A 14,801-nucleotide genomic window follows, 5' to 3' on the forward strand; every position below is an offset into this window, starting at 1 on the left:
CGCCACGCCCTGTGGACGAGTCACCCCTCCGGCTCCGGGCTGGTGACGCCGCGCCGAGCAGCCAGCAGACTCTTAGCAACCAGCCGCCGGAGCGCAGGGAGGCCGAGCACCGACACCCGGAGGAGCCGCGTTCAAGCGCCGCACGGAGATCTGACCGTCGCGCCTGTGGCTGAGGGCCGGTTGCCGGATGGGCGATTCTCCTGATACGTCGTGAAACAAACACCGCCGCCGCTTTCCCTCGCTCCTCCACGGCAGCGGAGCCCCCGCTCTGTCCGGAAGAGGACAACCCCTCGGGGCTGCATCCAGGAAAGCGAGGCAAACGCGACCCTCGCCCCGTCCCAGCGCAGCCCGCACGCCCGGCTCTGCGGGGATGCTGCCCCGGCCGCCCGGCTCGGTCGTTGTTGTCCGGCAGATGCGTGCGGAGAGGACGGCGTGGACGTGTGCCGCGGCAGTGGACGGGAAGCGCAGCGCTCGTCCCGGGAAGTTTTGATCGGGTTGCAGGGGGGGTGCAGAGACACTTCCTCTCCCCGGAGAGAGAGCACGGAGCCGCGGCGTTGCGCTCTCACTCGGCACCCTGGGCGGCAGACATTTCCTTTAAAGTCACAAAAGCTCGCCGCTCCGGCCGTTTGAACCGGTTCCAGCGCCTCGCCAGTCCCGCCGTCTTCACGCACAAGCGGCCAGGCTGTGTCCCGGAGGGGCGGCCGACCGGATCCCGTGTCCCCCTGCGCTGCAGCAGACTCCTGATACCGGAGACGCGGCTCGTATTCACGCATTGCTCGGGTCAGAGGATTTGACTGTCCGCTGCTGTGCGTAGAGACTGAGTACAGCTGGAGTTGTCATTAAGTGTCTGATTAGATACAGCATCTACTGTGTGTCACCTGTATCCCCCCGGAGCACCGCGGGCATGAGAGCCGGCGCCGCTCGGTCTTAACCCCGGGCTCTCGGACCCTCTTCAGGCGGGACAGCCTCAGCGCTCGCCCGTGTCCTCCTCGGCCTGCCGGTGGATGATCGGCTCCTCCTCCCCTGCTGTCTGCAAACATGATGCTCTTGAGCAGGAAGCCCGAGGGACCCATCACCGCAGGTACCGGCGCCGAATAACGTTTGCACCCCGAACCCGATCCCGTCTTCAGGGTGTGCGGTGCGCCTGTACCCCGGCGTTTCCAGCGCATCGTCTGTGCCGGTGTCGGTGCAGTTGCGTGACACGTCTGGGTCCGAGGCTGTGTCCGTCTCCTCCGGCCGTGGATGGATGCTGTACAGCTGTAGTGTAGCTCCCTTTGCACGCAAGATGCAATCGCAATGGTGCCTTGAAATCGGCTTTAATAAGATGTGTTCAACAAAACAACTTCCCTCCTGCCAGACTATAGTTTTTTAGGCTCAAAGATGTATACAGTGGAATGAAATACAACTGCACTTGCAAGACCGTTGTGTAGCCGGTTATATTTTACTGTCTCTTACTCGTTATCGCCCTGGTTGTGTGTTTTCTTACAGATTAGGATATCTGTCTGACTGTAGTTATATTGACACAGCCCTCCGCGGTCTGAGTTACTCATGTAATCTTATTTGGATCTGGAATTAATCTTGTATTGACACAGGGTTACTGGGATACTATTTCTATGCTACTACTAGTATACTTTTAGTTTGCTACTTTCTCATAAGGGAATGCCACAGACACATGCCAGCCAACGAACAACACAAACGCCAGATCATCTCGGTTTTCTCTGCGCTTTTCCGATGCCTGGGAAGTGCGGGTTACTCGAGATGTGGCCCGTGTTGGCCGGTCCGGGGGCAGCTGTCTTCTGGGACTCAAGTTGGCTCCTCAAGGTTAGACCTTATGCTCCGCAGCAGCTGGCAGTAGCAACACTTTACCCTGCCTGTACCAGCTGTTACTGTGCATTTGGCAGGAATCGGCATGGCACATTTTCGGCATATTGCGCGTTTAATTGGACACACAAACAAAATAGTCGGAGCTGTTGAAGATTTATTATTTTTAACGTTGACAATGCTGTGGGTTACGTGACGTCATCCTAAACCGACAGTGGAATCGTGACGTCGTAATTGTCGACATGGCGTCACACTTTTAGTTCTTCACTTTCATCTGATCAGCATGAGCCTTTTCAGTAAGTCATCGGTGCAATCTTGCATAGAACAGAACAAATAAAGATGCAAACAAACTAAGGGAGAGGAAAGCACATGTTCTCTGAAACCATTTCATGCAGCAGAAAATAAGCCTGGTTTGCTCAAGGACGAGTTATTGATTACCTATTAGACTGAGATATTTGTGCAGTTGAATGAATATCATTGAAAGAGCTACATATTTCACACAGTACCCAATTGAAGTGACCACTTCTCAACAAACTTTAAAAACATGCATTGAATAAAACCTTATTTTTAATCTGCTTTATAAAGTGTGCTAGGCCTTTTTCTATATTTTGGGCAATACTAGTTGTCTCCTCCTGGGATTTTTAAGTCACTGAAATGATTTTGGATACAAGATCTCTTAATTTAAACTGTAGAAACGTGAGGAGGTGTGTGAATGTCAAGGCCAGTATCCTGTAGTTGGTTCATTTGCACGTTTCCTCCCAAGTGAAACTGTCCCACAATCTTAGGAGACTTCAGAGGTCCAGGAACAAATATCTACCCTGGAAGCTGCCAGCATCTTCACATTGTAACAGCTTATGATAGAGCTGCTAGAATATGTATTACACACCAGATCGTTTTGTTTTTGTAAACGGTAGGATGTACAAGATGAACAGGATGTACCTGTCGTTTATCACGTCCTGTGTCTCCCTGAAGGATTCCCCCCTCCAGTAGTCAGTCTTGCTGGCAGCTGGGTTGTACTGGGGGGGACAGGCAGCAGTTGCCCAACAGGACGTTGACCAACGTGTCAGTTGGGAAGCTGTCGTCACTGCCAGCAAGTTCCTGCTCGGATTTCCCCAGGCTAGTGCCTCGTGAGCCCAGGGTGTTAACGCAGAGGTTTGAGTCGTCCTCTCTGTTTTGGTTTCACAGCCCGGCACGGCGACGGCCTGTACGACTCCTACATGAGGACGGACCCGGTTGGAAACGAAGACCCGGACTCCCACGGCCACAGCCCCTCCTCCCTGCCCCCGCTGCCTAAACACACGGTAAGAGTCCCGTAGAGTGTGCGGAGAGGGAACACATGTATGCAGTGCTGCAAGGCGATCGATATTGATTGGTTTTGATTGGTAAAGACTGATGGATTGCGCCTTCCCAGCATGAGGACTAGCCTCTCTATACTCCACAACAAGACTTCTCACTTTACCTGGTTTTTGGGTACCTTTTCCCCACTAAAGCACAGCTGTCTGATATCTTGGTGTAGCTTTTTTTGTAGCACTGACACGTTGACGTTCATTGTCCGTTATTTCCCTTCGCACAGCAGAATAAATTAAAAGCACTGTGTTGCCGCCCCTGTTGCCAGTGCAGGCATGCTCAGGCGTGTGAGCATACGTATGTAGGACAGCACGCATTTCTGACGCGTGCCCAGAGCCGCAGACGCACGAGTGTTCCCGGCTCGCTCAGGTCCGGCGCTCGGAGAGCCTAATGGAGTAGACAGGCATTCTTCAGCAGTCGCTGGAGACATGGGGCCGTGCAGGGTGTCAGTTCCTCTTATTTTATTTACAAGGGTGATGAAACTGTTTTAATGGTAATAAATGATCGTTTAATAGGAGGATTCATTCCATAGAGAGTCAATAAAAGGACCGGCGTCGCTATAAGCTTGGCACCCCCCTCGTGAAGGCGTTGTGGAATGCAAATGCCGTTTTATTTTTTAATTCTTGTTTTTATTTGTATATCTTTGTATTGTTGAGCACCCTTGTCATATTTCACTGTGCTTCTACAAGGCTGGTGTGATGGGAGCATTGTTTGTGTGTTTGTTTTATTGGAAAGACTCGGATGAACCCAGAATCCCATGAGTGCTGCCAACCAATCCCCCGGTGTGAAGCGGTTTGGAGCCGGCCGTGTGGAAACTGCCAGCACATACCTTATGCCTGCGGATTAATGGTCTCTTTTATGGACATTGGGGAAAGAAATAAACAAAACTGTAGTCCCTTAAACTAATCACATGGCCACGAAATGATATTCTGCAGCTGTTTGATGATCAACCCCTCCGGTGGGAGAGAGGGAACGAGTTCCTACAGGGCGCTGTCATCACAGGCTGCCGCTCGGTGTTGACCCGTTTCATCTCTCCCTTTTTCACCCGGTTCACACGGGCGCCGAAGCCACGACTCGCGTGTTCCGTCTGAGCGCCTTTTTTCCGCAGGAAGCGACACTTCCATTCATTTATATGTTAATTCTGCGCCTCCATGTATATTTCATCCATGAAAAGAAATTCCTCATCTGGGCCGAGCGCATAATAGGCCGCTGATGCCTCGAACCAGACAGCTGATTTATCTGGCTAATCTCCGAGGTATTCCAGGACTTATCTTCTATTACTCTGCATATTCAGTTCTATTTATGGCCTGCCTCACTGCTCAGCTGCTATTCGAGTCTCTGGGGGGGGGCAGGGCTGACACATACTTCGTGATTTTTTTTCTTCCTTTCTCTCTCTTGTAGAGGAGTGTGAGCTTCATCTTTTGCCACCTCTCCTCGCGCTGCCGTCTCTCTGATTTCTTTGCTCCTGCGCTATTTCTGGCTCTCGCGCGGCCCATCCCCCCCCTCCCGGGGCCGTGTTACTCAGTGCTTTGTCTTTGTGTTCCCCTGCTCTCTCACATGTGAGGCGTGTGCAGGAGGAAGAAGGCGAGCCTGATCCCAGAGTGTGGTGCCAAGCTGATTCGGTTCTGTGCCAGGAGCATTTTTTGAAAACGCATCCTTTAAAAATAAATAAATTGAACCTAGTAACCCATTTCATTTTAGCGTTTGCAGGGGAATCTCTTGCATAAACAACCCACCAGAAACCTCAGTTTGAAAGCTGTTGCAGCAATACTCTTTGTACAAACCTTGTGATGTGCAGCTGAAACCGTGACAGCGTTGTTTGTTTTCCCATATTTTACTAATTAGTCTGTTGTCTGTTTGTAGGGTGGAAGCAAGACCACCATGAAGGACAACCACCCGCTGGGCAGCCGCGGCGGGCAGGTGACGGTCAAGCACCTGTACCAGGACTCCAACAGGAAGCCCAACGGCGTGGCGCAGCACAACGGCTCCCACGCGTCTGCCAAGCCCCTGCCGGCCCTGTCCAAGGAGCGGAGCGTGGACAGCAGCGGCTCGGCCAAGTCCGGCGATGGCAAGTCCTCGAAGCCGGGCCCCCTGACCCCGGAGCAGGCCCTCAAACAGCACCGCCAGCAGCTGACCTCCCTGGAGCAGCAGGAGATCTACAACTACCCTGAGATCTACTTCGTGGGACCAAACGCCAAGAAGCGGACGGCTGTGGCGGGGGGCTCCAACAACGGGGGCTTCGACGACGACCAGGGCGGCTACATCCATGTGCCCCACGACCACCTGGCCTACCGCTACGAGTTCCTCAAGGTCATCGGCAAGGGCAGCTTCGGCCAGGTGGCCAAGGTCTATGACCACAAGACGCACCAGCAGCTGGCGCTGAAGATGGTGCGCAATGAGAAGCGCTTCCACCGGCAGGCGGCCGAGGAGATCCGCATCCTGGAGCACCTGAGGAAGCAGGACAAGATGGGGGGCATGAACGTGGTACACATGCTGGAGAACTTCACCTTCCGCAACCACATCTGCATGACCTTTGAGCTGCTTAGCATGAACCTGTACGAGCTCATCAAGAGGAACAAGTTCCAGGGCTTCAGCCTGCCGCTGGTGCGCAAGTTCGCTCACTCCATCCTGCAGTGCCTGGAGGCGCTGCACCGCAACAAGATTATCCACTGTGACCTGAAGCCCGAGAACATCCTACTCAAGCAGCAGGGCCGCAGCGGCATCAAGGTCATCGACTTCGGCTCCAGCTGCTTCGAGCACCAGCGCGTCTACACCTACATCCAGTCGCGCTTCTACCGGGCGCCCGAGGTCATCCTGGGCTCGCGCTACGGCATGCCCATCGACATGTGGAGTTTCGGCTGCATCCTGGCCGAGCTGCTGACCGGCTACCCGTTGTTCCCCGGCGAGGACGAGGGCGACCAACTGGCCTGCATGATGGAGCTGCTGGGCGCGCCTCCGCCGAAGCTGCTGGAGCAGTCCAAGCGCGCCAAGAACTTCGTCAACTCCAAGGGCCACCCGCGCTACTGCACCGCCAGCACGCTGGGCAACGGCTCTGTGGTCTTGAACGGCAGCCGCTCGCGGCGGGGCAAGATGAGGGGCCCGCCGGCCAGCAAGGAGTGGGCGACGGCGCTCAAGGGCTGCGACGACCCCACGTTCACCGACTTCCTGAAGAAGTGCCTGGACTGGGACCCCACCAGCCGTATCACCCCGGCCCAGGCGCTGAGGCACCCCTGGCTGTACAAGCGCCTGCCCAAGCCCATCACCGGGGAGAGGAGCCTGGTGCCCAAGAGGATTACGGACCATGGCACGTCCTTCCCGGGCATTATTTCCAAGCTGCCCCCGCCGATCGGGGCAGCCAACAACAAACTGCGGACCAACATTTTGGGGGACTCGGGCAGCAGTATACCGCTGCGCACCGTGCTGCCCAAACTGGTGTCCTAGGACTCGTGGCCCGTAATGGACTGGTTCTAGTCAGGTGCTTCTTGTTGTTTTTACTAATTTTTTTAAGGTGTTCTTATTAATTTTATAATTAATTTAGCCAAGCGGTTCAAACAGCGTAACATGATAGGAATATTTTATACAGAGTAGTCTTTTGGGAAAAAAAAAAAAAAGTTTTTAAGCACTTTTTTTTTTTTTCTTCTCTTCTGTGTTCCATCTGCAGTAGAAGAATTGAAGGAAAGAGAGGAGGAGGGAGAGAGAGAGAGCAGGTTCTTACTGTCCCCGTCTCCGCCTCCTCTCCTCCTCCCCTCACTCTCTCCTGCGGCTCCCTCCCAATCAGTGTTTTTATTGAACACAGGCGCAACGTCGCACTCTTTCGACGGGTCTGTGTGTCTGAGAAGTACTAAGGGCTGAGGTATTTTTAATCATTTTATTTCAAGTGCTACAGAAGGCAATGCTGTTGTAAATAGCACCTGTAATTTAAGCATCCTGGACGATGTCTGTTTTTAGATAGCGTTTGATACTCTGAGATCTGAACGTGTGCGCGGACGTTCGAGCCCTTTCTTACGATGGAGAGATGAAGCTTAACGATGACGTTCACAGTACTTTCATTGGGCACCGGAAACATCCTTAGGTTGAGTGATCTTCAGCAAAATATCTGCAATATGAACATTTCTAGATGTCGACACCAAGCAATAACTCTTCACCGACACCTTTTACATGGTAGTTCTTTGTCAATATTGTGTCACGACCGATGGGAGAAATCAGGACCTAAATGATTCCCAGCTGAAATAAAAAACTGAAGGAATTGATGCAGGGGGCTTTTTTTTTTTGGTTGTTCATTTTATCTACATTTGTAATGTTTTCAAGCTGCAGGAAGCCAGGTGACCTTTGCCCCTGTCAGAGAAGTTTAGAGGAGGCCCGTGAAGAGATGCATGCTGGGCACTGCGTGGAGTGAGATTTGGGGAAGTCGGTCCTGGGATGCGGGAGGTAGGGATATGCTGCTGCGTTACAGCCGGCTGCATTCGTGCCGATCCCTGGCCGCGTGGCGGGGGGGCAGGGCGCGGTGTGGAAGAGCCGGCTGCTTTGCAGGCGTTGTAGGTCGACGTGCTGCTGTTTTGGTTGCTATTTTAAAAGCGTTGGTCATGTTTCACGTACTGGTAAAGCTGGCTCACTCCATTCGCCAACATGATCCCAGTGTGAGTTGAGGGTTCAGGAGAGGATGGGGCGTTTTGTTTTTCCGCCACGGTGCTGAATTCCCATCGCTGCCTATCCGGTCAGGCGGAGTCACAGGGCTGAGATCGAAGGCAATCGGCCGTTCCAGCCATCGGGCTTGTTTACCGGGCCTGCTCTCAGATCTCCAGCGCATCTGAACATCTGTTTCTCCTCTTTTTGCTCCTCGCTCATAGACCTTATTCCACCACTCTGTGAATAAGAATCACTGTGACGTACTATTATTTTTTGCTTCCTCCCACCCCCCCCCACACACACACTCGTGTCCTTGAAATATTTGAAGGTTGTTTTGTAAGATTTGCTTCTGTGAAAATGCACGGATGCTTTCTGTAAGTGTGTGTTCTGCAGTCTGGGACTGTGGATTGTGGTGACCTATTTTTACTCCAAAAAAAAAATGATTTGCTGACTCCAGATCCATTACGAAATGATATCACACTTAGTTTTTTTGCTGGGGAATGTACACGGCTCATACTGACACACGGACTGTACATCTACTGCTCCAGAGATGTGACGGCAGTTTCATGTGAACGAGACATGTTGGCTCTTCAGTGCGAGACAAAAACCTCCAACTCATTTTTCTAAGGCAGAGCATCTTAACAAAGCTTGAGTGAATTAATGTGCCGAGTCTCTCACACTTAACTGTAGCCAGAGTAGGGAGCGTTTTTTACATTAAAAGAAATCTTTAAAATGTTGCTTTATTTCTTTTTATCAAAACTGGTTGTGATTTTGCTCTACATCCATATTTGTATCACATTGTAATCACTGCACAGAGTGGAAACTAAAAGGCTTTGACGTACTGAGAAAGTATTGAAATTTTAGGAATACTTTGAATTCCCGCCTCAATCCTCACAAACCTGTCCGCCAACGACAGAAACGTTCCTCCTGTGAGGACTGCTGTAAAACTTTCCGAAGCGAGAGGCTGAAAAAGATCCAAGTTTTACTCTCGGCTTGATGAACGCAGAGCCTCCAATTCTTCCTCGATGAGCCTTGTAATTAAAACGCAAATATTTCCCTCGGCTGCAAGGCTCCTCGAACACGAGCCAACGACCTTTAATTGAGAGGTGCCAAGCGCAGACCTGTAATTGGAGATGGTCATTTCAGTTTATCTCGTTCAATGACACAATTTAAAACCATGAACCGTGAGAGAATTTATTTGGGCTCAGAATAAAGGTCAGCCTGGGCTCGTTTGTTTATTTCGTAAGTTCTCTAGATTACCTAATTGGACGGGGATGGGGTGGGGGACTGTGTTTACTGGTAGGCAGACATGTACATCTTGTTACAGGCCACCCAATTATGGCGGCGGTGTGTCGGCTGGCCACCATTGGTTTCAAAGCAGAAACTAAAACCATGCTTCTGTGCACCCCCCCCGATATCTCACTCAAGCTGATTGTTTGAAGTGTGACCAAATGTGGCTCCTTCCGACACGTCTTAAACCGACCAATTTGTAGCTTAGTGAACGGGTTGTGCGAGTCCAGAGAGCTCACGGATAGCACCCTTTGAAAACTGTCTAGCCACCGTGCAAGTCTGTGTCACTTGATTTTCAGTTTGGAGTGAAGTGGCTGATTTAGGGTGCCTTCAGTGACCCCAACTGCGAACTGGAGTCAAAGAAGTGTCATGATCACGCTGAATGGATCACAAGGGCGGTCTGGGTGGACTGTGGAAGACCCCTATTTCGCAATCTAAAGGGTTTTCTTAAGAAACCCATCCATTCTGGGATTCGCAGTCCTCCAGGGACGAGTGCAGGTGGCTTTCCAGCAGCTGCTGTGGAGCGTGTTTGGCATTGGGCCCGGAGTAAAACCCTCCCGAGTCTGTGGATGAGTTCGGTCTAGTTTTTAAGAGCGCGCTGTTCTTGTGCATCCTCGTTTGAGGCGTGGGGTGAAGTTGAAGACCGCCCCACCGGTCTCGGACGTTTGTGTCCTGTTCAATGCCTTCCCCCACCCAAGCAGCTCTCTCCAGTACGGTCAGATCTTGAAGGACGAGTTCTTGTACAGCACGAGGTCCCCTCTATGCACAGCTGTGGTCTACACCCTATCGCTCATAAATATTTCACAGGAAACTCCACCACACAATCGCTCCTATCTCTTGCAGTGCACATCTCTGCACTCAGGGCTTTCTGGCCTTGTGCCTTCTATTTGACACTTTGGGTTTTATATTACAGCATGGGCCACTTGTACATTTTGTTCTCAGTGTTCAGGATTTTCTACTTTTTGTTTTATAGACCCGATTAGTTGTTTTATATATATATATATATATATATATATATATATATATATATATACACACACACACCTATATATACACACAACTTGTGTATAGTTTTAACTGAAGAAAACAAAATATATGTAGGCCTAAATGCTGTATTTCTCTTCCGTTTGCTGAATGTTTTAGGAGGTTGGCTACTGTTTAATAGCATGTGAATCTTGCGTGTGAAAAGAGTGTGAAAAGATATTGGCAAGTTGTATATCTATCTAAGAGGACTGTAAAAGTAACCAAGCAAGCTTGTATTAGTTTTTATCTTTTTTTGTAAAGAAAAATAAATAACTATTAACTGAAACGTTCTTGTTGGCTCCTTTGTAAACTGCAGTGCCATCAAAAATGTCTAGAGAGACAAGTGATGGGAATGATTCAAGCTATGATACTAACTGAGAAACTGCTACCCCCCCCCTCCCGACGTCTGCAGTACGTGTTGACTTCAAACGAATTCATTGCTGTGTGTTGAAACGACTTCTCTGGGTTTTGCTGGCTGAGTGTTACACTATAAATACAACATGTTTGAATGGGCTTCTGGGAAAGCAGAATCGCAGCGTCCGCCATAATCTGGAACAGCCTGCCTCCTCTGGTGTGAGAACGGGACAGAGACGGGAGTCGTTTCACAGGATTATGCAAATTATTTCTATTAAAGCAGGACTTGTTTTCACAGATTAAGGTTTGCCTTTATGAAGCCTGACTTTTATTTAGAAGATAAAGCCACAATTTGATGTCTGTCAGTGTCCCATGCTTAACTCAGTCTTGTATTTTTTATTTATTTTTAAGTACCGCATTCTTTTTGGAACACCCCCTACCACCATGCTGTAATGGATTTGTACATTACTGGGGACGTAGTAATCATATTATGCTTCTGTGGCGACCACTCTTGTGACAGGCGACTGTTTTAATCTCTTTCATGTGGATTCTGTTATTCAATTTTTAGAGTGGTCTATTTTAGGGAGACATCCGCCACTCTCTCTCTCTCTCTCTCTGCCACTGGTTTCTACAGTTCCCCTGCGCTGAAATAGCAGGAACCACATTATTTTTATTATTTCGCCATCAAGTTAAAAAGCTCAGTTTCTGCAACACAGTGATGCTCTTGATCAAGTAGCAGTTGTGACAACATGACAACCCTCTTCTTACAAGTTCAACCAGTTGTTAAAAAGACTGAAATGCAAATGTTTACCAGCGGCCTCTTCATGAATCAGCGAGGATTTCAGTCTGGAGGTTAGCCAGGTGAAGCAACTGAACGTGAAGTGAAGAGCAGGAAAAATGTGGAAGAACTGGTTTGGTCCTGATAGGGGATCTCCGTGAACGAGGGCGGAGAGACGGCGTCCAGGCCCTCCTCTCCTGTGAGCGCTGGCTGTCAACAGGGGAGACTATTATGCAGACTTCGCTGCTCTTTACAGAGTTATAAGTGTTTGTTGAGAAGTGCGCCAGTGAGCTCTAGCATGAGCCCGTCCTGGGCCTGCTCCAAATATCAGTCTGTCAGCAGGGGGCCAGCTGTGTGGAGCTCTGTCCCACGGCAGCCAGGCCTCCGTTCTCTTTGTTTTATCGCCTGTGTTTTCGTGGAAGGAATAATAAAGTGCGAAATCCTGAAAAGCGTCCGCACGGCCCTGGCGCCTCGTTCCCCTCCGGCTCCCCGCATTCTGACACTTCGTCGCGTCTGAAGTGGTGCGCGGCCCACTGGCTCGCCGCCACGCTCACACCTCTGCACCGGGGCCGTCTGCTCCCCAGGGGCCGGCTCTACTGTGAAAGAGGGCTTGATGCCGTGGCAGATCTGTTTAAAGGATTTGGATTGTGGCTGTGTGAGTTTGCAATAGGGAGACCAAAGTTATGTTTTGGGGGAGAGTTGAAGTGATGAAAGAGATTCATCCATGTGAGATTGTAGAAGTTATGGAGAAGCGCCTTTCATGGTAGGAAATCCTGACCTAATGTTGATGTTTCCCCCGAAGACTCCCTCCACAAGTCGAAGCATCTTCCTGAACTCGATTTCGTGATTTAAACACCACAGTGCCACCATGTACAGTCACTGATGCATCCTTTCTGGGTGGCAGACTGCCATGGGGGGAACAAAGAAGGCCACCAGCTCATTCCCATGTGCTGCAAATACCCCTCGGATTAGGACCCGTTTACCTGCCGTAACCGCATTTGCTGTGACAGATTTCATTATGTAACATGAAATTGAAAATGCCTACATCAGAGCTGGGTGAAGGGGATTAGATGGATGTCATTAACAGAAAAGAGCACGGTGAGCGCGTATCCTGCAGTTACCTTCGAGGCGTTCGAAGGATTTAGCGCCACGGGGAGAATTGGCAGAAGCGGCCTCCCATCTGAAGGTCTTACTGGGGATTAAGTCTCGAGCCGTGTGGGTAGACCACAGGACTCTCCGCAGCCTGTGTAGATTCGGGCTGGGAACCCCCATGTCCCGGGAGTGTTATTGTAGACGAAGAGCATCCGGTTCACTATCGCACAGTGAATTTCAAGGCCAAATTAAAGGAGATGTGCCGTCATAGTCGTTTAACAAATACAGAACCCTGTTACAGGCATCTGTGTGGAAACGGTGAAGAGAGGCAAAGAGAAAATGGAAAATACTGGTCTGTCAGGTGTGCAGTGTGGTGGCAGTGCAGCTTGATTTGTTTTATTTATTTTTTCTTCCCCCTCCCCTGGTTTCTTTGTCTTCAGACAGTTTTCTCACAAAGTGGAAAAACCTGTTGCGGTTCAAAATAGCTTTCAGTGGGCACTTCGAGTTTGCCTTCAAGACAGGTCTGTCGACAACCTGCTGCTGCAGCTGCTTTGTGGGTTTGTTCCTTTTCTGTGTACCGGTAAAGTGGAGTCCTGTCAGAACATGGATCGTCTTCGAGAGTAGGAGACAATGGACAATACATCAGTTCAGGGCTGCTACTGAGTACGGGGTCTCCTGGGTTTTACTGGGTCAGGTTGCAAAAACATAGGCTTCATCTTAGTATAATTACAAGTCCTACTAAAATGGTTGTATCCTTACACTGGTCTTAGTCAATTACGCAAGGCATTCTGGGAATTCTAATACGCTTGAAGACCAAAAAACAACATGGTGGACGCTTCTCTAAAACAGTGAGGAACCCAGCTCATGATAACTGGAAATCTGTTCTCGTTACTGGAATATAATGCAGAAAAATATATACTCTGTGGCGAATTTTCAAAACACTTTGAGTGCACTAAAGCACTAAAACAAAAGGCATAAAATATAATGTACTATTGGTCAAATCGATGTTCTGTCGTCATTGCATCACACAGAGCCTTTCTTGTGTCGAAACACTTCATCCGATGACAGTTTGGGCACCTGAACTTCAGTAAACCAATGTCTGGATGATTTGAATAATAAACTTTGCTCACTTTCTATTGGTTTCTATCCAAAGATACATAAATGAAAGAAAGAAACTAAGAAGACCATTGTCTTCTTTGATTTAATTTTGACAGAACCATCATTTTTACAGAACCCCCAACACTGTGTCAGCTATCTCCCCAAATACATACACACACAAATAAATGGTTGCTGGGGGAAACTGTGGGCTTTATTTCTGGGCAATGCCCATCGGGGATCCAATCTGATTGGCTGATTCACAGTTTGCCAGCAGCTGTTTCCTGTGTGGTTTGGGAAGGTGTCACAAGCAGAGCATCGATGAGTCATTCCTAGGTTGAAACCTGCCGTCTGCTGTCACTGGGAATACGTTAGAGGAATTTACACATCGGGAAGGAAGGACTTTGCTGGTTAAACTACTTCTTCTATTCTAATTTGCCGGAGCAGAAGATGCCATTTTTGGTATTCATATCCGGTGCATCAAACCTGATGACACACTAATTACACTCCATTTTTCTAAACATAATGCACACGATCGGAGGAAGATTGAAGACAAAACTGTTTTTAACATGTGGCAACAACAGTAGTACCTTGCAAGTGGGATAGTTTTAAAAAGGTGCAAAGTCTGCGTAGTGACAGTTGGCCCCCCAAGCCCATGCCCCCAGATTTGTAGACGTGTGCGGCACAAAGCTCAGGGGATGGCAGTGGGAGCAGAAACGCAGCCCTGCCTGAGAGGAGAATGCTGCCCACAGGCGTGATCCTCCTGGCAGCTTATTAAAAGGTGGGGCAGTAGTTTAAACGATCTGCCCCTGCATTCTGCTGCTGACGTCTCGCATTCCAGAACAACGCCCGAGGCATTTCATATCTCCTTTTAGAAGTAAATGCTGATAACCTGGGGGTGGAAATAAGAGCACAGCTGCCTTGTTAGCTTTTTTTTGGATGAGGCATCTTATTTATGCTTTTCTTCTCCACAGCCCTGTTGTCCTCTGCTACATCTTTCCTGACTGTTTAGGCACGATTATCCTGGATATAGACAGGTCTGAAATAGCACATTACCCACGTTACTGTCTGGAAGACAACCCCGTGTTGGCTGTGGAATAGATGAGTTAAATATATTTAACGGATTCTTCCCAGATTTGTCCTGGTGCGCACACGGTCTTCCACTGGCCTACTTTGTTTACATGGCTTCATTTATTTATTTATTCTCAAAGAAACATTTCTAAAAATAGTTTTATCACAAAGCTTTTCATAAATAAATCAACATCTTCTACATTCACTCTGCTCCTGTCTTGCACTTTAATGGGTCTTTATATATATATATATTTATTTTGCAGACGTGAGCGTGATTCTAAATGCATTTTCCCGCAAGTCGTAC

The 14,801-nt window shown here is 49.3% G+C and overlaps 1 protein-coding gene across 1 annotated transcript; it reads left to right on the plus strand.

The window, feature by feature from the left end:
* The first annotated feature begins 31 nt into the window (after positions 1 to 31).
* dyrk3 (dual specificity tyrosine phosphorylation regulated kinase 3) lies at positions 32 to 10,393 on the plus strand. The gene is made up of 3 exons (XM_066703287.1): positions 32 to 1,081; positions 3,007 to 3,122; positions 5,032 to 10,393. Exons 1-3 carry the CDS (start codon positions 1,039 to 1,041, stop codon positions 6,607 to 6,609), a joined length of 1,737 nt encoding a protein of 578 aa, XP_066559384.1. The 5' UTR covers positions 32 to 1,038; the 3' UTR covers positions 6,610 to 10,393.
* Positions 10,394 to 14,801: the final 4,408 nt, after the last annotated feature.

This window comes from Amia ocellicauda, chromosome 5 (genome assembly GCF_036373705.1).
Source record: "Amia ocellicauda isolate fAmiCal2 chromosome 5, fAmiCal2.hap1, whole genome shotgun sequence".
In the NCBI taxonomy this organism is placed as follows: domain Eukaryota; kingdom Metazoa; phylum Chordata; class Actinopteri; order Amiiformes; family Amiidae; genus Amia; species Amia ocellicauda.